Source organism: Perognathus longimembris, chromosome 6 (assembly GCF_023159225.1).
Source record: "Perognathus longimembris pacificus isolate PPM17 chromosome 6, ASM2315922v1, whole genome shotgun sequence".
Taxonomy (NCBI): domain Eukaryota; kingdom Metazoa; phylum Chordata; class Mammalia; order Rodentia; family Heteromyidae; genus Perognathus; species Perognathus longimembris.
The window spans coordinates 14,199,478-14,222,985 of NC_063166.1; the positions used below are offsets into that span (position 1 = coordinate 14,199,478).

At 47.2% G+C, this 23,508-nt stretch overlaps 2 protein-coding genes across 3 annotated transcripts in view; both read left to right on the top strand.

Annotated features, from left to right (window-relative positions):
- LOC125352794 (saoe class I histocompatibility antigen, A alpha chain-like) overlaps positions 1-23,508 on the top strand; it is a 62,898-nt gene that overhangs the window by 27,283 nt on the left and 12,107 nt on the right. Inside the window, exons 6-7 of one of the 2 annotated variants that reach the window (XM_048348165.1) lie at positions 10,720-10,765; positions 10,933-11,081. In XM_048348165.1, the coding sequence (XP_048204122.1) occupies positions 10,720-10,765; positions 10,933-10,960 (74 nt within the window). In that variant the 3' untranslated portion in view covers positions 10,961-11,081. Of the gene's footprint in view, positions 1-10,719; positions 10,766-10,932; positions 11,082-23,508 lie in introns of those variants that run through there. The other variant, XM_048348167.1, reaches the window with a different exon arrangement.
- On the top strand, positions 18,734-19,337 carry LOC125352823 (dynein light chain Tctex-type 1-like). Its single transcript, XM_048348204.1, has one exon. It carries the CDS (start codon positions 18,751-18,753, stop codon positions 19,090-19,092), a length of 342 nt encoding a protein of 113 aa, XP_048204161.1. The 5' UTR covers positions 18,734-18,750; the 3' UTR covers positions 19,093-19,337.

Sequence of the window (23,508 nt, forward strand, 5' to 3'; positions counted from 1 at the left end):
TGGCACATGGATCTCATTCAGTCTGCTGTTCTCTAAGTGTTACAGCAGAACTCTGGTAAGTATTTGTTGGTCAATTCTCAACAAATTACAGGTAACCTCTACTCCTATTGTTCTCCTGTTGCTTTAATTGGAAATAAAAAGGGATTTTATGGCTAAGACTCCTTGGATTGCAGTTTGAAACCAGCCCAGGCAAGAAAAAAATATCCCTCTAAAACCCATCTCCCAACTAACCAGCAAACAGCCAGACTGGAAGCTTGGCTCAGGAGAACCAGCCAATTGCTGAAAACGACACTGTGGCTCAAGTGGTAGAGCACTAGCCGCGAGCAGAAGTGCTCAGGGGAGAAGAGAGATGGCGCAGACTCAGTAGGGAGGCACCCCGACTCGCTCCAACTGAATAGCCAGCTGGGAACTCCAACACCCAACGCCCTATCAAGAACTCAGCAAAACCAGCTGCCAGAAGCAGTGGAGATACAGAGGAAAACACAAAGGAGTAAAAAAGAAGAGCCGAAAACCTGGGCTGGGGATATAGCCTAGTGGCAAGAGTGCCTGCCTCGGATACACGAGGCCCTAGGTTCGATTCCCCACCACCACATATACAGAAAACGGCCAGAAGCGGCGCTGTGGCTCAAGTGGCAGAGTGCTTGCCTTGAGCGGGAAGAAGCCAGGGACAGTGCTCAGGCCCTGAGTCCAAGGCCCAGGGACTTGCCAAAAAAAAATAAAAATAAAAAAGAGCCGAAAACCTACTCTGAGCCGGAGAATCTCCGGGGCCCCCTACCCCTACCAGACGACCCTGGCCCCACACACACAGGGCCAGGGTGGGAAAGGGGAACCTGGTGATCGGCAGCCAGGCTGCCAGGAGCGCAGAATTCAGACAGCAGGAGACCCCACGGTCACTAGGGAGGGTGTGGACCAAGACATACGATGGCAGCGACAAGAAGTTCGGGTCCACACCAGGTTCGGACAGACGGCGGCGCGGCAGAAGGAGGGAACCGGGGAAGCCACCACAACACTTCGCCACCCCCTGAAGGACCAACGGCTGCGCGGGACACACACACAATCCAGGATCAGTGAGTCCCCCATTACCCCCTCACCCAACGGGAGACCAGCTATCAGAGACCCAAGCCCTACAAAGAAGCTAGATCTCCCTCCCTCCCCTTCCCCACCCCGAGGGAACCCCAAAATCAGGTGGGAAGCTCCCATCAGGCGCTGGGAAGTCAGTTTAGCAGGGGAAGGGCGGAGCAGCCCCAAGGCCACACAGTTTCATGACCTGGCCTAATTGGCCCTGCCCCCTTCCCAACAGGGGCGGGGGGGGGGGGGGGACGGCCGGCAGTGCAAGCCCCACCCGAGGCGCCTGGACCTCACGGACTCTTACAACTAAAATCACAGGCGCTGGTGGGCAATACCAGCACAGCAGGGACACTTGGGCCTGATATCCCCCCCCCCCCGCAGCGGAGGCGAGGTCTGAGAGTGCTATCCCACGCACGGTCAGTGCGCCCCCACACAGTGGGCCCCACACATACTGCCCCCCACAACAGATTCGCGGGAGGGAGCAAACACAACCCAACAACCTGCTCTGGGAGGCGTACCCCGCTAAAGTGGACAGGGCACAGCGCCAGTGCCTGTTGTAGCGGGCACACAGCGCACAGGTGGGCGGGGCCCCGGCGACAGTGCCCACTCCGGTAGGCATACCCCGCACAGGTGGGCGGGGTCACAGCGGCAGCACCTGCTCTGGTAGACTCGCCTACACAGGAGGGAGGGCAGAGCCACAAACCAAACCTGAGAAGCTATCCACAGATCTCCAGATGCGCAAATCACAAAGAAACATAACACAGTTCATCAAAGAGCAAGCCAACTCGCAGCTCCAAAAAGCAGCACGACTGAAGAGGAGATGGAGAATAAAAAAGCAAATGAGGCCATGTTAACAGCAATGATAGAAAGCATCAGAAATGAAATCAGAAAACAATTCCAGGAGTTTAGAGCGGGAATTTTGAAGGACATCCAGGAAGCCAAGAAAGAAATGGAAGCAAAAATGGATACAATGCAAAACTTCTTTAAAGAAAACCTTCACATCCTGAGAATTGAAATGCATGAAAAAATAGATTTAAAATACAACTCTTTTTTTTTTTTTTTTTTTTTTGCCAGTCCTGGGCCTTGGACTCAGGGCCTGAGCACCGTCCCTGGCTTCTTCCCGCTCAAGGCTAGCACTCTGCCACTTGAGCCACAGCGCCGCTTCTGGCCGTTTTCTGTAAAATACAACTCTTTAAAGAAAGAAATTTCCATAAATAGCTCTTTGACATCCATAAACTCCTCAATTGAAACCATAACACAAAGAGTGGACCATATGGAATCCAGAATCTCTTGCCTGGACCATGAAGCAGCTGACAACAACCAGAAAATGACCACACTCCAAGAAACAGTGAAGCTTCAGGGCAGACTAATCCAGGGACTAATGCACAAAGACAAGAGATATAATCTGCGCATAATTGGAATAGAAGAAGGAGCCAAATACAAGAGCAGAGGGCTTAAACATGTTCTCAATAAAGTTATTGCAGAAAACTTCCCCAATCTCACAGGGGACCCCATCCAGGTAACCGAAGCCTATAGGACACCTGGCAGGCCAGACTCCAGAAAAGCCACCCCAACGCACATAATATTCAAGACTTCAGACCTCAAGATTAAAGAGCAAATTCTGAATTCAGCCAAAGCAAAGAAAGAAATTTTCTACAATGGGAAGAGGATTCGAATAACAGCTGACCTCTCCACACAAACTTACCAAGCACGAAGTGAGTGGAAGAACACCATGCAAGTACTTCAGGCTAAAAATATGCAACCTCGGATCAAATATCCAGCGAAATTGGAGTTCACATTCGAAGGGAAAACCAGATCTTTCCACACCAAAGAGGAGCTAAAGGAGTATGTGAATAAAAAAACAGCCCTACAGCGAATTCTAAGAGGGGAGCCCCACCCAACAGAGATTGTACAAGACACACAGACAGAAACAGAAAGAAACTACAATAGCCAAAGTCCAACAGAAAGAACAACTCACTAAAGACAAGAAGAAAAAAAAAAAAAAGAGGAAAAAACAGCCCAACAAGAAAATGCAAGGAGAAAAAATACCCTATCCTTGATCTCTTTAAATATAAATGGTTTAAACTCTCCAATAAAAAGGAGCAGACTGGGGCTGGGGATATGGCCTAGTGGCAAGAGTGCCTGCCTCGTATACATGAGGCCCCCTGGGTTCGATTCCCCAGCACCACATATACAGAAAACGGCCAGAAGTGGTGCTGGGGCTCAGGTGGCAGAGTGCTAGCCTTGAGCAGGAAGAAGCCAGGGACCGTGCTCAGGCCCTGAGTCCAAGCCACAGGACTGGCCCCCTCCACCCCCCAAAAAAAGAGGAGCAGACTGGCAGGATGGATCCACAAACAAAAAGTTGACATCTGCTGCCTACAAGAGACCCACCTTACAGCAAGAGACAAAAACAGGCTCCGAATGAAAGGATGGAGCAAGATCTACCAAGCAAATGCACCTACTAAAACGGCAGGTGTAGCCATCTGATCTCAGACAAGCTGGACTTTTCATTAAAATCAACTCAAAAAGACAAAGAAGGGGGGTCTGGGGATATGGCCTAGTGGCAAGAGTGTTTGCCTCGTATACATGAAGCCCTTGGTTCGATTCCCCAGCACCACATATACAGAAAATGGCCAGAAGTGGCGCTGCGGCTCAAGTGGCAGAGTGGTAGCCTTGAGCAAAAAGAAGCCAGGGACAGTGTTCAGGTCCTGAGTCCAAGGCCCAGGACTGGCAAAAAAAAAAAAAAAAAAAAAAGAGAAGACAAAGAAGGACACTACATATTAATACAAGGAAAAATCCAGAATCAAGACATCACCGTGATAAATGTATACTCACCGAACAAAAGAGGCCCTACATATGTCAAGCAAATTCTCACAGAATTACGGAACTAGATAGACGCAAACACAATCATAGTGGGTGACCTTAATACCCCATTTTCTCTAAGAGACAGATCCAACACCCAGAGGATTAGCAAGGGAGCTGAGGACCTAAGTAACACCATATCCCAAATGGATTGACAGACTTACACAGAATCTTCCACCCTACAGAGACCCAATACACCTTCTTTTCAGCAGCCCATGGATCATATTCCAAAATAGACCACGTCATAGCCCACACAAAGAACCTCAGCAAATACAAAAGTATTGACGTCATCCCATGTATTATATCTAATCACAGTGGATTGAAGGTAACCCTCAACAACAAAGGATACCACAGAGGCTATACACACTCTTGGAGGCTAAATCCCACACTGCTATCCAACACTTGGGCCACAGACCAAATTAAAGATGAAATCAACGAATTCATAAGCCACAATGACAATGAAAATACATCACAAAGAAACCTATGGGACACAGCTAAGGCAGTACTGAGGGGCAAGATCATTGCCCTCAGCACTCACATTAAAAGAATGGAAGCAGAGGGCTGGGGATATGGCCTAGTGGCAAGAGAGCTTGCCTCGTATACATGAGGCCCTGGGTTCGATTCCCCAGCACCACATATACAGAAAATGGCCAGAAGTGGCGCTGTGGCTCAAGTGGCAGAGTGCTAGCGTTGAGCAAAAGGAAGCCAGGGACAGTGCTCAGGCCCTGAGTCCAAGGCCCAGGACTGGACAAAAAGAAAAAAAAAAAAAAAAAGAATGGAAGCAGAGCAGGTGAATAAACTCACGATGAAACTAAAACAACTAGAGAAACAAGAAATGACAGAATCTAAAACGACTAGGAGGGGAGAGATCACAAAGATTAAAGAAGAGAAAGAAGAGATAAATCTGATTGAAAATAGAAAGACCATTCAACAAATAAATAAGACTAAAAGCTGGTTCTTTGAGAAAATAAATAAAATTGACAGACCCCTTGCAAGACTTACAAGAAAAAGAAGAGACTCATATAGGTAAAATCAAGGACTCCGCCGGAAAAATTACAACAAGTACACACGATATTCAAACAATCATAAGGAGCTATTTCCAAAACCTCTACTCAGCAAAAAACAATAATTTTACAGAAATAGATCAATTCTTAGAGAAGTACAAACTGCCCAAACTGAACCAAGAAGAAATAAATCAACTAAATAAACCAATAACTTACAGTGAGATACAGGAGGTAATCAAGAACCTCCCAACAAAGAAAAGCCCAGGCCCAGATGGATTCACCAATGAATTCTACAAAACCTTTAGTGATGAGCTAATACTAATACTCCTCAAACTCTTCCACGAAATAGAAACAGAGGGAGAAATTCCAAACTCATTCTACGAAGCTAATATCATACTCATTCCCAAACCAGGCAAAGACCCAAAAAAAAAAAGAGAACTACAGACCAATATCACTAATGAACACAGAAGCAAAGCTCCTCAATAAAATATTAGCTAACAGAATCCAGAAACTGATCAAGAAAATCATACATCATGACCAAGTAGGCTTCATCCCACAGTCACAGGATGGTTCAACAGCCGTAAATCAATCAACGTAATTCACCATAAAAACAGATCTAAAATCAAGAATTACATTGTTATCACAGTCGATGCCCAAAAAGCCTTTGGCAAAATACAACATCCATACCTATTAAAAGCTTTGGAGAGAACAGGAATAGATGGAACATTCCTCAAAACAATAAAAGCCATATACAACAGACCAACTGCTAATATCATATTAAATGGAGAGAAACTTAAATCATTCTCCCTAAACTCAGGAACAAGACAAGGATGCCCACTCTCCCCACTTCTTTTCAACATAGAGCTAGAATCTCTAGCCATAGCAATAAGGCAAGAGGAGGACATCAAAGGGATCCACATCGGCAAAGAAGAAATCAAGTTATCCCTATTCGCAGACGACAGGATCTTATATCTGAAGGACCCAAAAAACTCAGTACCCAAACTCCTACACCTAATAAACCATTTTGGCAAAGTAGCAGGATACAAAATCAATCCACAAAAGACAGCAGCTTTTCTGTACACCAGCAATATATGAGCAGAAAAGGAAATTATGGAAACAATTCCATTTACAGTAGCCAACAAAAGAATAAAGTACCTAGGGATCAACTTAACCAAGGACATGATGGACCTATTTAATGAAAACTATAAAAATCTAATAAGGGAAATCAAAGAAGACACAAGGAGATGGAAAGACCTCCCATGCTCATGGGTAGGCAGAATCAATATAGTGAAAATGGCCATATTGCCCAAATTGTTATACAAATTCAATGCAATCCCCATCAAGATCCCAGCTACGGGCTGGGGATATAGCCTAGTGGCAAGAGTGCCTGCCTCGGATACACGAGGCCCTAGGTTCGATTCCCCAGCACCACATATACAGAAAACGGCCAGAAGCAGCGCTGTGGCTCAAGTGGAAGAGTGCTAGCCTTGAGCGGGAAGAAGCCAGGGACAGTGCTCAGGCCCTGAGTCCAAGGCCCAGGACTGGCCAAAAAAAAAAAAAAAAAAAAAAAAAGATCCCAGCTACGTTCTTCACTGAAATAGAGAAAGCAACCCATAAATTCATATGGAACAACAAATAACCTAGAATAGCCAAAACAATTCTAGGCAAAAAAAGCAGTGCAGGAGGTATCACAATACCCGACTTCAAGCTCTGCTACTAGGCCATCATAACAAAAACAGCCTGGTATTGGTATAAAAACAGACTGGAAGACCAATGGATTAGAATAAGATCCAGAAATAAAACCGCACTCCCACAGCCAGCTGATATTCGACAAAGGAGCTAAAGACATGCAATGGAATAAACATAGCCTCTTCACCTACCGGTGCTGGGAGAACTGGGCAGCCATATGCAGAAAACTCAAAGTAGACCCAAGCCTATCACCATGCACCAAGATCAACTCAAAATGGATCAAGGACCTCAATATCAGACCTGAATCCTTGAAACTACTGAAGAACAGAGTAGGAAAGACACTAGAACTTACAGGCACAGGAAGGAACTTCCTGAATAGAGTCCCAGGGGTACAAAAAATAAGGGAAAGACTCAAATGGGACTACTACAAATTAAAAAGTTTCTGCACAGCTATGGACATAGCCACCAAACTAGAAAGACAGCCAACCATATGGGAAAGGATCTTTACCAGCACAGCAACAGACAAAGGCTTGATATCTGTCTTCTACAGAGAACTCAAAAAACTAAGCCCCTCCAAGCCCAATAAACCAATTAGGAAATGGGCAAAGGAGCTAAAGAGAGACTTCACAAGAGAAGATATAAAAATGGCAAAGAAACACATGAGGAAATGCTCAACATCCCTGGTAGTAAAGGAAATGCAAATAAAAACAACCCTGAGATACCACCTCACCCCAGTTAGAATGGCCTATACTCTGAACTCAGGCAACAACAAATGCTGGAGGGGGTGCGGGGAAAGAGGAACCCTTCTCCATTGTTGGTGGGAGTGCAAATTAGTACAACCACTTTGGAGAACAGTATGGAGGTTTCTCAAAAAGCTCAATATAGAACTACCCTATGACCCAACCGTATGGCTGGTGGTATCACTCCTAGGCATCTATCCTAAACAGCAAACCCCAAGATATCAAAAAGACATTTGTACTTCCATGTTTATCACTGCACAATTCACAATAGCCAAAATATAGAAACAACCCAGATGCCCCTCCACAGACGAATGGATCCAAAAAATATGGTACTTATACACAATGGAATACTACATAGCGATTAGGAATGGTGAAATATTGTTATTCGCAGGGAAATGGTCAGAACTCAAACAAATAATGTTGAGCGAGACAAGCCTAGAACACAGAAAACAAAGGGGCATGATCTCCCTGATATATGACTGTTAACAAAGGGAGACGGAGAGACAGTAGAGACCAAGTCTGTGAAACCAAAAACTGCTTGTCAAAGAGTATTGCTCACAGTATTGGGGCAGCGACCCAACAGTATGTAACTAAAACCAAACAATTACTCAACGTATAAAGGTCAAAAATTGACCTCTCAGGGGAATACAATAGCTCAAAAGCTATGTATGTACATTCATATAAGACTACTGTCGACATATGGTCTAATATCGACATTACATTTAAAGCCCTAGGCGAACATTCTTGGGCGTGGCCACGTGGATACTGTATATGTTCTTGATACATTGTATATTGTATATATGTCTACCTGACCTAGAAAAGGGAAAGAAAAACAGGGTATAAGATATCACAAGAAATGTACACACTGCCCTACTATGTAACTGTACCCTTTTTGCACAACACCTTGTCAAAAAATTTGTGTTCAATTAATAAATAAATTAAATTAAAAAAAGAAGTGCTCTGGGACAGTGCCCAGGCCTTGAGTTCAAATCCCATGAATGCCAACTGGGACAAGCTATCCAAGCAATGAGCACCTAGACCTTCAGGATGAGGTCAATCCTGACAACGAGGAACCATGGAGAGGAGTAAGAGATGAATTCAATTAAATGGAGTCAATTTATACTTGCCCTTTCAAAATTAATCAGAGCCAGGAGATCAAGGGGAATACTTGTTTACCCACCTAATGTCCATACCTGTCCATTTTCCATCTGGACAAAAACTTGAGTTCTTGCCTTTGTTACTTGATATATATTAGCTTCTGACTGGTTGCTCCCAACCAGTCCACTATCCCTAAACACTTCCTTCCTGCCCCCAGCCCAGTTATTCCTCCTTCCTTGTAATGGCCACAATTGGGTTTATGTTCCAAATGGAACTTTTCTGGCTTGTGCCCAGGGTGTGTTCTCCTATGTTGTTCATGTTAACTGGTCCTGTGAACTTGTCAGCATTTTACCTTTTCAAAAGTCTCTTTTAACAGGATAACATCCCTCACCCAGGTCGCCACCTCAGAACTTGCAGTTCAAGGCCATCCTCTTACTACACTTCTCTGCCCAGCACAGATCTGGACCCTGAAGACCCCAGGCCCAGTGACTCCTTGATGTGCCCAAGCTGCAGGAGGTAGCCAGAGGAGACCATGACAGCCATTGGCCCTGATAACCATTCTCGTGGAAATGATGAGGACTTTTACCAACCAAACTGTCAAACAAATACTTCTTGGATGGTACCAGGCCAAATGACGATTCAGGGACCCTTGACTACTTTGCCCCTTTACAGCAGGAAGTAGCTCCAGAAGAAACAACCTCTGCCCTTACTCCCAGCCTGGTACCCCTCCCACTAGCCCCCAGATCCACCCTAATGTGTTACTCCTACTCACTACCTACCTACTTCCACTTGAGAGAGAGAGAGAGAGAGAGAGAGAGAGAGAGAGAGAGAGAGAAGCTGCCACCTGGATAAGGTGCAGACGCCATGTAGCTCCCTCTCCCGTGGGAACTATGGCCCCACTAATAAACCTCCTTATGAACCTTCTTCTCCTGTCTGTGATTATCTCCACATGGTCCTCTGGCATGGCAGGAACTGTCCTTTCACAAGAGACAAGCATCTTCCTTCTGGGACAACTGGTAAGTGTTTTGGTCTGTGTACTTTGGAATTGGTGGTAGTTCCTCCATCACTCCTCATCAATGAAATTTTACGGCTCTTTTTGTTGTTTATTTTTGGTGCCCGGGATAAACCTAATGGCTCCAGCGTTTGAAACAAATGCCTTATTCCTGAGCTTCATGTCCAGCTACCTACATTTTTCTATGTGTGGGCTGGAACTCAGGGCCGGGGTGCTGTCCCTGGACTTTCTTCACCTCCCTTACCCCTCGACACCTCACTGTACCATGTGAGCCACACTTCTGCTTCTGGGAGGTGGGTAATTCATAGGAGATAAAGGACTCTCTGACTTTCCTGCCTGGAACACTTTGAACCATGGCCCTTAGGTCTCAGCCTCCTGAGTAAGTAGTTAGGATTACAGGCATGAGCGACTAGTACCTGGCAGTTCCTTACTTTTTTTTTTTTTTTTTTTTTTTTTTGCCAGTCCTGGGGCTTGGACTCAGGGCCTGAGCACTGTCCCTGGCTTCGTTTTGCTCAAGGCTAGCACTCTGCCACTTGAGCCATATCACCACTTCTGGCTTTTTCTGTTTATGTGGTGCTGGGGAATGGAACCCAGGGCTTCATGTATACGAGGTGAGCACTCTTGCCACCAGCCATATTCCCAGCCCAGTTTTCTGATCTCTTAAAGTTTCTTTTTTCTCATATGTTAAATAATAATCGGAGGCTGGGAATATGGTTTAGTGGTTAAGGGCTTGCCTAGCATACATGAAGCTCTGGGTTGGATTCCTCAACTCCCCATAGACAGAAAAAGCCAGAAGTGGCGCTCTGGCTCACGTGGTAGAGTGCTAGCCTTGAGTAAAAGAAGCTCAGGGACAATGCCCAGGCCCTGAGTTCAAGCCCCAGGACTGGCAAAGAAAGAAAGAAAGAAAGAAAGAAGAAAGAAAGAAAGAAAGAAAGAAAGAAAGAAAGAAAGAAAGAAAGAAAGAAAGAAAGAAAGAAAGAAAGAAAGAAAAGAAAGAAAGAAAGAAAGAAAGAAAGAAAGAAAGAAAGAAAGAAAGAAAGAAAGAAAGAAAGAAAGAAAGAAAGAAAGAAAGAAAGAAAGAAAGAAAGAAAGAAAGAAAGAAAGAAAACAATAATTCATTGTGGGCAAGCATCACTGAGAGTTGTGGGGAAGTGTAGATAGAAGCCACCAGGTCATCTAGTCCATACTTCCTCCTTCAATATCTTCTTAGGGCTCTGAGTACATCCTGTTATTCTTTCCACCTCAGGTACTGACAGTGCCCAGAGCTCAAATGAGTCTCTTACAGCAAGAAGGTAAGACCCTGTGGGACCTGAATTGGAGGCAAAGAAGAGGGGGACATAACCCCTCTTCTTCTGTGACAAATAGTCACAAATTTAAACTTTTATTGAGTGAAGGGTTGGTCAGAATGTTGCCATTATAGGAACCACACTGAATTTGCTCATCACTCTTTTTTTCCTAGTATTAAAGAGCTGCCTGTGTGGGACTGAGTAACACAAATTAGTGCAAGACTCTGTGGTAACGTGAAAATTCCTGCATTGCTGGGCACCAGTGGCTCATGCCTATAATCCTAGCTACTCAGGAGGCTGAGATCTGAGGATCTGAGTTCAAAGCCAGCCCATACAGGAATGTCTCTTATCTCCATTTAACTATCAGACAAACCAAAGTGGTGCTGTGGCTCAAAATGGTGGAGTGCTAGCCTTGAGCTGAAGAGCTCAGGGACTGCTCCCAGGCCCAGAGTTCAAGTCCCAGGACTGGCAAAAATAAATAAATCCTGAATTCTCTTTCTGCAAAGATGTCTGAGTGTGTCTGAATTCCTATAGGCATAGTGTGAAGAAGTAGGGAAACCCGGCCTCCCCTTCCCACCAGGGCCACGGTCCCCACACTGACCCGCCTTCTCCACAAACTTCCTGCTGGAGTAGAGCAGGGCAGGGACATCTGCACCTCCTCACGGCTCTATGGTCCACTGGGACACACCTGACTACACTGAAAAGTAAGAGTCTGACTGTAAACTTGTTACTGTAAATCCTTAGTGTGAAGGCTTGATGAATTAGTTTAAGGAAAAGATTCTTAAAATTGGATGGACAAGGGACTGGGAATGTGTCCTAGTGGTAGAGTGCTTGCTTCACATACAGGAAGCCCTGGGTTTGATTCCCCAGCACCACATAAACAGAAAAAGCCAGAAGTGGCACTGTGGCTCAAGTAGTAAAGTGCTAGCCTTGAGCAAAAGAAGCTCAGGGACAGAACCCAGGCCCTGAGTTCAAGCCCCAGGGACTGGCCACAAACAAACAACAAACCTTGCCCCCATAGGACCTGTCATCATGGAGACCTTGACACAAACAGAGCCTTGTCCTGTCTTCAGGACCATGAGCAGCAAAGGCTTCCTGTGGCCAGGCTGTCCTATGCTCAGGCTTCCATATGGTCATCCATCCCCTTCTTTTGTGTTGATTTCTTGTCTCTCCGTTTCTATGGAGGATTCTGCCTGCTCTTATTCTTTCAGTGGATGCTGCTCTCATTCCCCTTTGAGTGTCCCCTGGCAGTGGCGGCAATAAGAGGTGTTTTTCCTGTCAAACCTGATACTTTCCCAAAAGGCCTTTCACACAGGAGGCTCTGGAGACTTAAAGGATGAATTTTCACCAGGCACTGGTGGCTCACTCCTGTATTGCTGGCTACTCAAGAGGCTGAGATCTGAGGATTGAGGTTCGAAGCCAACCTGAGCAAAAAAGTTTGTGAGGTTCTTCGCTCTGGTTAGCCAGTAAGAAGCCAGAAGCTGAAATGTGGATAAAGTGTTAGGATGAGCAAAAAAGCCAAGTCAGAGCATGAGGCCCCTGCGTTCAAGCTATGTGACCTGAACAAAAGAAGAGAAAGGCATGGGACTGGGAATATGGCCTAGTGGTAGAGTGCTTGCTTCACATACAGGAAGCCCTGGGTACGATTCCCCATCACCACATATATAGAAAAAGCCAGAAGTGGCACTGTGGCTTAAAACCTAGAGTGTTAGCCTTGAGCAAAAAGAAGCCAGGAACAGTGCTCAGGATCTGAGTTCAAGCCCCAGGACTGGCAAAAAAAAAAAAAAGAAGGAAGAGGAAAGCAACTGGTTGGAAGAAAGCTATGAGTTAAGAGAATAAATGACACAGGGGCTGGGGATATAGCCTAGTGGCAAGAGTGCCTGCCTCGGATACACGAGGCCCTAGGTTCGATTCCCCAGCACCACATATACAGAAAAAACGGCCAGAAGCGGCGCTGTGGCTCACGTGGCAGAGTGCTAGCCTTGAGCGGGAAGAAGCCAGGGACAGTGCTCAGGCCCTGAGTCCAAGGCCCAGGAATGGCCAAAAAAAAAAAAGAGAATAAACGACACAAACTAGACCACACTGGGCCCGTCCTGTAGAGCATCCCACCTCAGGGATGCAATGTTCGATGTCCTAGGTTGGGGATGGGGTCTCACAAAATGGCAGAACATGTGGAAGGGGCAGGTGTAAGGTTAGAGTGCAGCACAAACAAACAAGGCTTCACACTCAGCACCTGGGGCTCCTGCAGCTCACAGAGTAGCTGCTAAACCCGTAGGTGCTATGGTGATAGTTTGAATAGTCTGAGAAAAGTTACAGGAATAACAGAATGAGCCAGAATCCATAATGATACTGAGAATTTGGCTCCATTTCATACTGAATCCGGCTAATTTCTGCCCTCTCAGCAGCAGTGGGAGAAGGAAATGCTGCCCCACTCACCAAATGTGAACCCATTACTTCTTGCTGCTTGGCACTATCTGCTTCTGTGCTTCCTATTAAATCCATTAACTTGCTTCAATGTGCATGTGCCAGATTTAGAGCCACTTTTGTCCCCCTGGCCCGCTGGAGAGTCCCCGGTAAGGGCCACTGCCCGCCGGCTCCCGGGGCGCCCGGTGAGCGCGCTCAGAGGTCGGTGGCCGAGCCCATTGAGGAGCCGGGCGAGGGCGGCCCCGGGGGGCCAGACAGAGGCCGCAACTTGGCTTTTTAATCAGGTCTTTCCAGAAGGGACCACAGCACCATTATTTTATACATAGCATGTGCTTGAGCTTTGAAGACACTGGAGGGCGCCCTGAACATGCTGAAACCATAAATGGTATAAGGCGCCAACAGTTCATGTAGAACAGAACTTCGTCAGAATGCCCTTCACTAGATAAATTGCCTGGGTTCATTAACTGTAACTTTTTTTTTTAAACTTTTTTTTTAAACCTTTTTAGCAATAAAAAATGTATCAAAGGGCTGGGAATATGGCCTAGTGGTAAAGTGCTCACATCGTATACATGAAGCCCTGGGTTCGATTCCTCAGCACTACATATATAGAAAAAAGCCGGAAGTGGCTCTATGGCTCAAGAGGTAGAGTGCTAGCCTTGAGCCAAAAGGAGCTAGGGACACTGCTCAGGCCCTGAGTCCACGCCCCAGGACTGGCAAAACACAAAACAAACAAAAAATGTATCAATGCTGGGGATATGGCCTAGTGGCAAGAGCACTTGCCTCTTATACTTGAAGCCCTGGGTTCGATTCCCCAGCACCACATATACAGAAAATGGCCAGAAGTGGCGCTGTGGCTCAAGTGGTAAAGTGCTAGCCTTGAGCAAAAAGAAGCCAGGGACAGTGCTCAGGCCCCGAGTTCAAGCCCCAGGACTCGCAAAAAAAAAAAAAAAAAAAGGAAAATATAGCTGGGAGCTGGGAGCTCATGCCTGAAATCCTAGCTACTCAGGAAGCTGAGATCTGAGGATCACAGTTCAAAGCCAGCCAGGGCAGGAAAGTCCATGAGACTCTTACCTCTAATTAACCACCAGCAAACTGGAAGAAGTGCTGTGGCTCAAGTGGTAGAGCACTGGCCTTGAGCTGAAGAGCTCAGGGACAGTGCCTGGGCCCACAGTTCAAGGCCCAGGACCAACAATAACAAAAAGGAAAAAAAAAAGAATTCTATCCTGGCACCAATGGCTCAGCTATAATCTAGCTACTCAGGAGGCTGGGATCTAAGAATCACAGTTCAAAGTCAGGCGGTAAGTCCTTGAGACTCCAATCTTCAATTAAACACCAAAAAGGTGGAAGTGGAGCTGTGGCTCAAGTGGTGGAGGACTAGCTTGTCCTTGAGCACAAAGCTCAGGGACAACACCTAGGTCCTGAGTTCAAGCCCCAAGACTGGCACCAAAAAAAAAAAAAAAAAAGAATTCCAACAGTTTGGGGTCCTTCCAAGAAAAGAAGCCCTGTGGCCTGGTTTCTGATTGAAAGGCAATTGTGTGAAATTCCTCAGGACTAGTCCTTACAACCTGGGTATTTTGGATAATGTGTGAAAAAAGAAAAATCAGGTTTTAGGGGCCCCTCACAGGAGGGAGTGAATGAGATTCATGCCCAGAGGCTTTACCCTCCTCACCCCATGGTGGCCAAAAAGAAAGAGGTAAAGAGGAATTGACCTGGCAGCTTCAAAAGAGGAGGCCTGAGTTTCCACCAGGGCCCCAAAGCCATGCTCAGCAAGCTCAGCTTGACAGGTGTGTGACAGCGACACAAGGCACCACAGAAGAATGTCCAGCCATCCAGACCCTTCTGCCCTCAGAACCTGTGCACTCCCAAGACTGAAGCCAAGAAAGGCAAGAAAGTGGCTAGAAGCTCGTGCCTGGATGCCAGGGAGCCAGGGCTGTACCCCAGGCCCCTCAATACACTGTCCTGCCAGCCCAAGCTATAACCCAGTGGTGCCTTTGGTTGTCACAGTCTCTTCTCTCTCACAACCTCAACTCTATCCCCTAATGCATGAAGTGGGGAGGTACAAAGTTTTCTGAGAGCGTGATTTTCTGCCAGGTACCTGTGGCTCATGTAGGTAATCCGAGCTACTCAGGAGGCTGAGATGTGAGGATCGCAGTGAAGTCCGTGAGACTCTCATCTCTAATTAAACACCAGAAAGGTAGAAGTAGAGCAGTGGTTCAGGTGGTGCAGCCCCATACCTGAGGGGGCTGGACCTCAAGGGAAACCACCCTGAGTTCAAGCCCCAGGACCAGCATCAAAACAAAATGTCTCAAGAGGCTGAGGTCTAAGGATCTTGGTTAGAAGCCAGTCTGGGAGACAAATCTGAGAGACTCAACCCAATTAACTAGCAGGAAGCCAGAAGTGGAGGTGTGGCTCAAGTGGTAGAGTGTTAGCTTTGAACAAAAATGCCAAGCAAGGGGGCTGGGGATATAGCCTAGTGGCAAGAGTGCCTGCCTCGGATACACGAGGCCGTAGGTTCGATTCCCCAGCAACATATATACAGAAAACGCGCTGTGGCTCAAGTGGCAGAGTGCTAGCCTTGAGCCGGAAGAAGCCAGGGACAGTGCTTAGGCCCTGAGTTCAAGGCCCAGGACTGGCCAAAAAAAAAAAAAAAGAATGGGGTTTTCGTTTTCCTAGAGGGCTGGCCTTTTCTGCAAGGCCAGGGATCTGGCAGGTGCAGGTCAGGCAGGGAGGGGCGGGTTATAGGGCTGCAAGGAGTGGGTTCTGCACGCTTGCTCATGCACTCTGGCCACGTCTGCGGTTTGCAAGAGAAGCCAGCACCTGGGCTCTGCCTGGCCTGCCGTGCACTCTGGCTAGCCAGGACTGGAGCAGTCCTATCGAAGGAACCTGGGAGTCTACTACGACCACAGCGAGTTCGGCGAGTCATTCTGGTCTGACTTCGAAGTCTCGAACCCTCCATGTCCTCCAAGGCACTAGGCTTAAGGGCTTGGACGGGAATTCGCAGGCTCTCATTTTCACTCTGGGCCTAACTCCGAAACTGGGCGGGGCTTACTCGTGGGCGTGGCTAGAGGCAGGCGGGACGCATGGGAGGGCGGGGGGGGGGCGTGTGGGCGTGGCTTGCGTTGAGTGGGCTGTGCCTCGTAAGGGTTGGCTGCAGGCTCAGCCCTGTGGCTGAGATATAAAGATATCCATTCAAAATCAGCACGGGCAGGAATATACATGAGATTCCTGTCTCCAACTAACCAGGAAAAAAACAAAAATAAAACAAAAAACAGGGCTGGGAATATGGCAGAGTGGCAAGAGTGCTTGCCTCATACACCTGAAGCCCTGGGTTCGATTTCCCCAGCACCACATATATACAAAATGGCCAGAAGTGGCGCTGTGGCTCAAGTGGTAGAGTGCTAGCCTTGAGCAAAAAAGAAGCCAGGGACAATGCTCAGGCCCTGAGTCCAAGGCCCAGGATTGGCCAAAAATAAAAATCTTCAGGCTGGGGATATGGCCTAGTGGCAAGAGTGCCTGCCTCATATGCATGAGGCCCTGGGTTCGATTTCCCCAGCACCACATATATACAAAATGGCCAGAAGTGGCGCTGTGGCTCAAGTGGCAGAGTGCTAGCCTTGAGCAAAAAGAAGCCAGGGGCAGTGCTCAGGCCCAGAGTCCAAGCCCCAGGACTGGCCAAAAACAAACAAACAGCCACAAGTGGAGCTATGGCTCAAGTGGTAGAGCACCAGCCTTGAGCAAAAAAGTTGAGGAACAGCACCCAGGCCCTGAGTTCAAGTCCTGGAACACACACACACACACACACACACACAATCTGAGAGCTTCATCTCCAATTAACCAGTAAAACATCAGAAATGGAGTTGTTGCTCAAGGGGTGGAGCACCAGTCTTGAGCAAATAATCAAGAGCATGAGGCCCTGAGTTCAAGTCCTAGTACCAACAAACTAAAAATAAAGTAAAATAAAGTTTTTTCCAAGTCAGGCGTGATGGTTTACACCTTTAATTCCAACATATGGGCGTTTGAAACAGAAGAGTCCAAAGTTGAAGGCCAGCCTAAGCTATAGAGCTATATCATGTCTCAAAAACTTCTCCTAAGATTGTGAGATATGAGGATTGCAATTCAAAGCCAGTCTGGCTCTTATCTCCAGTTAACACTCGCAAAATCGGAGAGAGGAGCTGAGGCTCTGCTTCAAGTGGTAGAGTGCTAGCCCTGAGGACAAAAGCTCAGGGAGAGTGCCCAAGCCATGAGTTCAGGCCCCCCAGGGCCAGCACAAAACAAGAACAAACACCACACACACACACACACACACACACACACACACACACACACACACACCAAAAGCACCCAAAACAAAAGAAACTAAAAACTAGTATTTCTCCTAACATGTAATTATTAGTTATTAATATTCTAAACAAGCATCGTAAACACTTATTTTGTCTAACATATTGAATACTGATAGAATCCACATGGTACAAATGGCCTTGGGTCCCCAGGATGTGTGAGTGTGCAGAGGTCCTGGAAGTGAAGGCCAGGAGAACAGCTGACTTGGCCCCGGGCCAGGAACCCACAAGAGGCTGGGACAGAGGGCTGGAGCCCAAGGACAGGGATGGGGTAAAGCCCCGGTGCCCCAGCCTAGAACTCAGGGTTTCTGGGTCGGGAAGTGCAGCACTGGGGATCACCAGTCTCCTACCCTTGTTGGCGGCTTCTACCTGGACACTGGGGATGCAGCCCCACTTGTAGCTTCTACTAGAGGAGTCCACCCCACAGAGCCACCTGACCCAGACTCACCCCAGATTCTGAGGCTGGGGGCCTGGCGCCCTGAACCTACTGCTGCTGCTGTCAAGTGCGTTGGCATTGACCCAGACCTGGGTGTGGGGGGGTAGTGTTGGGAGATCTGTGTGGGAGGAATGAGAGGAGGGGGATGGGGGGCGACTGGGCAGGAGAGGGGACAGTGTCTTTGCTCCCCCTACCTGCCTTTCCTCACTAATCCTAGCACAGCTTCTGCCAGGAGATGAATGGACTCCCCTGCTCTACCATGACCCTCCCACCAAGTGGACTCACTCCCTGACAGTTAATTTCAACTCATTTGCCAGGAAGGGGAAGAGAGCAAGGAGGGATGGAGGTCCCACAATCCCTTTTCAAAGTCCATCCCAATAGCCTAAGGCCCACCCACTAATTTCTACATCTCAGAGGTCCTGCTCACCGCCTTGAGGACCAAGCCTTTTTTTATTTTTATTTTGTATTTATGTCCCTGGCTTCTTTTTGCTCAAGGCTAGCACTCTGCCACTTGAGCCACAGCGCCACTTCTGGCCATTTTCTGTATATGTGGTGCTGGGGGATTGAACCCAGGACCTCATGTATACGAGGCGAGCCCGAGGACCAAGCCTTTAATATCTGGGTCTTAAGGAACACCTTTCAACCTTACTACACCAGTCAGATGGGAGAGGATCGTAAAAGACAGTGTGCAGATGGAGAAATACAGAAGATGCACCAGTGCCAAGAAACTGGGCAAAAAAAAGATGTATTTCATCAGAAATGAAAATCTGGGGAAGCAACGTGCCGGGGTGAAGATGGAAGATTTCCAGGCTTCAGAGGAGACTTCTTTTGTGGTTGACGAAGTGAGCAACATTGTCAAAGAGGCCATTGAAAGTGCCATTGGTGGTAATGCCAACCAGCACAGCAGAGTCAATCAGTGGACCACAAATGTTGTAGAGCAAACCTTAAGCCAACTCACCAAGCCTGGGAAGCCATTCAAATACATCGTGACCTGTGTAATTATGCAAAAGAATGGCGCTGGATTACACACAGCAAGTTCCTGCTTCTGGGACAACTCTACTGACGGGAGCTGCACCGAGCGATGGGAGAACAAGACCATGTACTCCATGGTTGGGGCCTTTGGGCTGTCCATCTGACCCCCTCGCCTAGCCTTGGGCCTCCTATGTCATGTTTCTACCCCATCTTCTAACCACCAGGTGCGATTCAGTGAACACCTTCCTCTTCTTTGCATGTGTTCTGGCACTCTTCAAACATGTAGAGAAATAAACCAAATGACTGTCCTGTTATACACACTGCACCCTGTTAAGTCAGTCAGTAGTTCTCTGTAGTAGCCAGCAGCCTGTCTTGCTGCCAGCAGCCTGTATTGCCACGTCTTAACTCTTTATTTCTTTTCAAAGTTGCTAAAAACTGAAATCTGCTAATGGGACACTTTCTCTCATTTCTGAAATGATTCAAATACACTAATTTTCCATACTTTATACGTTTGCTAGAATAAAAAATTATTCAAATTAAGAAATAAAAGAAAATCTATCTTACTACCCCCGCCCCCACTGTTTTGAGAAAATGTACATTAAGCCTGCCTGGGCAGGAAAGTCCATGAGACTCTGATTTCCAAATACCTACCAAAAGGCTGGAAATGGAGCTGTGGGAGACTGCTAATCGTGAGCTGAAGATTTCATAGACAGCGGCCAGGCCCAGAGTTCAAGTCCCATGATTGACAAAAAAATATAAAAAAATCACTTTATTTGGGCTGGGAATGTGGCCTAGTGGTAGAGTGCTTGCCTCACATACATGAAGCCCTGAAATCAATTCCTCAGCACCACATATACGGAAAAAGCCAGAACAAAAAGCCTTCAGCAAAAAGCCTTGAGCAGAAAGAAGCCAGGGACAGTGCTCAGGCTCTGAGTTCAAGCCTCAGGATTGGCAAAAAAAAAAATTGCAACTACAGAGTAGAATTTATAACTGAAACAGGAAGCACACAGAAAGGCCCACTAAGGACATCAAGACACTTGGAAATGGCGTGCGCGCACACATACACACACACAAAGAACAAGAAGAAACCAGGGGGAGCCTGTCAGTATCAGTGACCTGACAAGGGCCACCATGGTCTCCAGGGGGCTGAGGTGCAGCTATGAATATCATAAGCACCAGGGATAAAGAAGAGCCATCACTACTGTCAATCTGCCAGAGGGGGATAACAGAGCCAACAACCTTCCCAACACCATCAACTTCAGGATCCTGGGAGAAATAGGGCCAAGTCATTAAAAGAAAAACAAATGGCCAGGTGCCAGTGGCTCATGCCTGTAATCCTAGCTACTCAGGAGGCTGAGATCTGGGAATCACAGTGCAAAGTCAGCAGGGGCAGGAAGTCCACCAGACCCTTATCTCCAATTAACCACCAGAAAACCGGAAGTGGTGCTGTGGCTCAAGAGGTAGAGCTCAGGGACAGCGCCCAGGACCAGTGCTCAGGCCCAGAGTTCAAGTCCCATGACCAACAAAAAGAAAGAAAAAGAAAACCTAAAAAACCAGAGGACTCTGAGGACCATGTTTGCTGGGTGCTAGGAGTTACAGACATAAGGGGAAAGACAGGGATGAAACCAGCTCCATCTGAAGAGCCAGGCCACAGCCTACTCCACATTCCAGGAGCCAAGGATGGAGTTCCCAGCAAGGGGCCTGGGTCCTGCTCTCAGGGCTCATGAAGAGCATGCAAGAATGCTACTTCCATAGCAATGAGTCTGAGAGGAGAAGGGGAATGAGGGTCCCCTGCTGAGCCTGAGGTTTCACACTCAGCACAACTAGCAGAGTGCCTGGCTAGGCTCCCACCACAGCAGCACAGCAGTCCCTCTCTTTTTGGACAAGATAGATATTGGGTGTATTTTACCCAATTTGCCACTGGTGTAGAGAAGGGCATATACTTGGCATACCTCAACAGCTGTCTTTTTGTTCCACTTTTGAGAAAATAACATTGAATCAGCTGAGTGTCAGTGGCTCACACTTGTAATCCTCAAGAGACTGAAATCTGAGGATTATGGCTTGAAGCCATCTTGGGGAGACAAATCTGAGAAATCAACAATTAACCAACAATTACCCATCAAAAAGTCAAAAGAAAGTTGTAATCCTAGCTACTCAAGAGGCTGAGAGGTGAGGATTGAAGTTCAAAGCCAGTCAGAACAAGTAAATCCATGAGATTTTTTTTTTTTTTTTTTTTTTTTTTGCCAGTCCTGGGCCTTGGACTCAGGGCCTGAGCACTGTCCCAGGCTTCCTTTTGCTCAAGGCTAGCACTCTGCCACTTGAGCCACAGCGCCACTTCTGGCCGTTTCCTGTATATGTGGTGCTGGGGAATTGAACCCAGGGCCTCATGTATACGAGGCAAGCTCTCTCGCCACTAGGCCATATCCCCAGCCCCATGAGATTATTATTTTTTTTTTTTTGGTCAGTCCTGGGCCTTGGACTCAAGGCCTGAGCACTGTCCCTGGCTTCCTTTTGCTCAAGGCTAGCACTCTGCCACTTGAGCCACAGCGCTACTTCTGGCCGTTTTCTATATATGTGGTGCTGGGGAATTGAACCCAGGGCTTCATGTATACAAAGCAAGCGCTCTTGCCACTAGGCCATATCCCCAGCCCATGAGATTTTTATCTCCAAATGAATCAGGAAAAAAAAGTCAAAAGTGGACCTGTGGTTCAATTGGCAGAATGGTAGCTTTCAGCAAAATAGCTAAGGGACAGCCCCCCAGGGCTTGAATTCAAGCCCCAGTAGTACCACCAAGCAAACAAAAAACCCCAAAGAGAAAGAAAAAACCCTCACCAAAAGACTAGTAAACAATTCATTCTGTTAACTTGAAGTTACTTATTAATTCTCTAAACAAATCAGCTATTTTTTGTTGTTATGATAAAGGTGGTATACACAGGGGTTACAATTACAAAAGTCAGGTAAAGAGTACATTTCTTTTTGGACAATGTCATCTTTTCCCTTGCTTTCTCCTGTCCCCAGACATAAGTTGTAGAGTTCATTTTCAATATTTGTGTCTAGTGAGTGCCAGTGCTGAATTTGTTTACCCTTTGTCACCCCATATCTGTCAAGTATTTTTTTTTTTTTTTGGCCAGTCCTGGGCTTGAACTCAGGGCCTGAGCACTGTCCCTGGCTTCTTTTTGCTCAAGGCTAGTACTCTGCCACTTGAGCCACAGCGCCACTTCTGGCCATTTTCTGTATATGTGGTACTGAGGAATCGAACCCAGGGCTTCATGTATATGGAGGGAATACTTTACCACTAGGCCATATTCCCAGCCCCAAGTCAAGTATTTCTTGTTAGGTTTTTAAAGTAGGTAGCCGGTAAAGGAGAACACCACACGGTATTCAGGCAGGAAAGAAAGTTTATTACCGAACTGCTGGCCTGTGGCCAAGATGATCCATGGCCGCTGGAGAGAAGGGAGAGAGAAAGAGTGACACCCCACCCAGCCCTGCCTTATATCTAGGGCAGGGGCAAGGGGTGTGGCCAGGTGGATTAGGATGTTACCTCAGGGAAAGGGGAGGTAACTGCCTCCAGGTCTGCAGGTTACCCAGGTGGAGACTTAATGAGGTGGGGGCATCTACATGGAGCCCTCAGGGAGAGGACCTTACATTCCAGCCTTTTAATAGTTATGAAAAAGGGGGCTGGGGATATGGCCTAGTGGCAAGAGAGCTTGCCTCCCATACATGAAGCCCTAGGTTCGATTCCCCAGCTCCACATATACAGAAAACGGCCAGAAGGGGCGCTGTGGCTCAGGTGGCAGAGTGCAGGCCTTGAGCTGGAAGAAGCCAGGGATGGTGTTCAGGCCCTGAGTCCAAGGCCCAGGACTGGCAAAAAAGAATAGTTATGAAAAAGGGCCAAGACTCTCTCTGGCTGCTTCCTGCTGGCAAGGGGGGTGTCAGCATTAGGGGTAAAAGGCAGAAATGTGGCCCCTCCTGGAGAAGGTGAGCAGCAGGGTCCCTTGGTGGTAGATGCCAGTCCTTGAATGAAGCCTGGAAGAAGTCTCATGAGGCAGGGGCTGGACAAAAAAAAATATTAGGGCAAAAGCAAAAGAAAGGGTTTAGGGCACACAGTTAAAAATTGGATGACTTGGATAGTTCTTTTTTTTGGGGGGGGGGGGCAGTCCTGGGGCTTGGACTCAGGGCCTGAGCACTGTCCCTGGCTGCTTCTTGCTCAAGGCTAGCACTCTGCCACTTGAGCCACAGCGCCACTTCTGGCCATTTTCTGTATATGTGGTGCTGGGGAATCGAACCTAGGCCTCATGTATACGAGGCAAGCACTCTTGCCACTAGGCCATATCCCCAGCCCCTAGATAGTTCTTATACTCAGGTATGGACATTAGATGGACAAGCTAGTATCTCTTGATCCCCGGCTGATTAATTTTGAAAGGGCGAGACAAAGAGACTCTATTTAGGATGTGACATAATTTTCTTCTTACTCCTTTCCATGATCCTTGTTCCCTGAACTGGCTGAGTCCCAGGGGTCTAAGTGCTTGTTGCTGGGATGGCTTGCCCCCATTGGCATTCACGGGGTTTGAACTCAGGGC

Excerpts from the sequence above, each read along its gene's own strand:
- LOC125352823 (XM_048348204.1), top strand. The coding sequence starts at position 18,751 with ATGGAAGATTTCCAGGCTTCAGAGGAGACTTCTTTTGTGGTTGACGAA.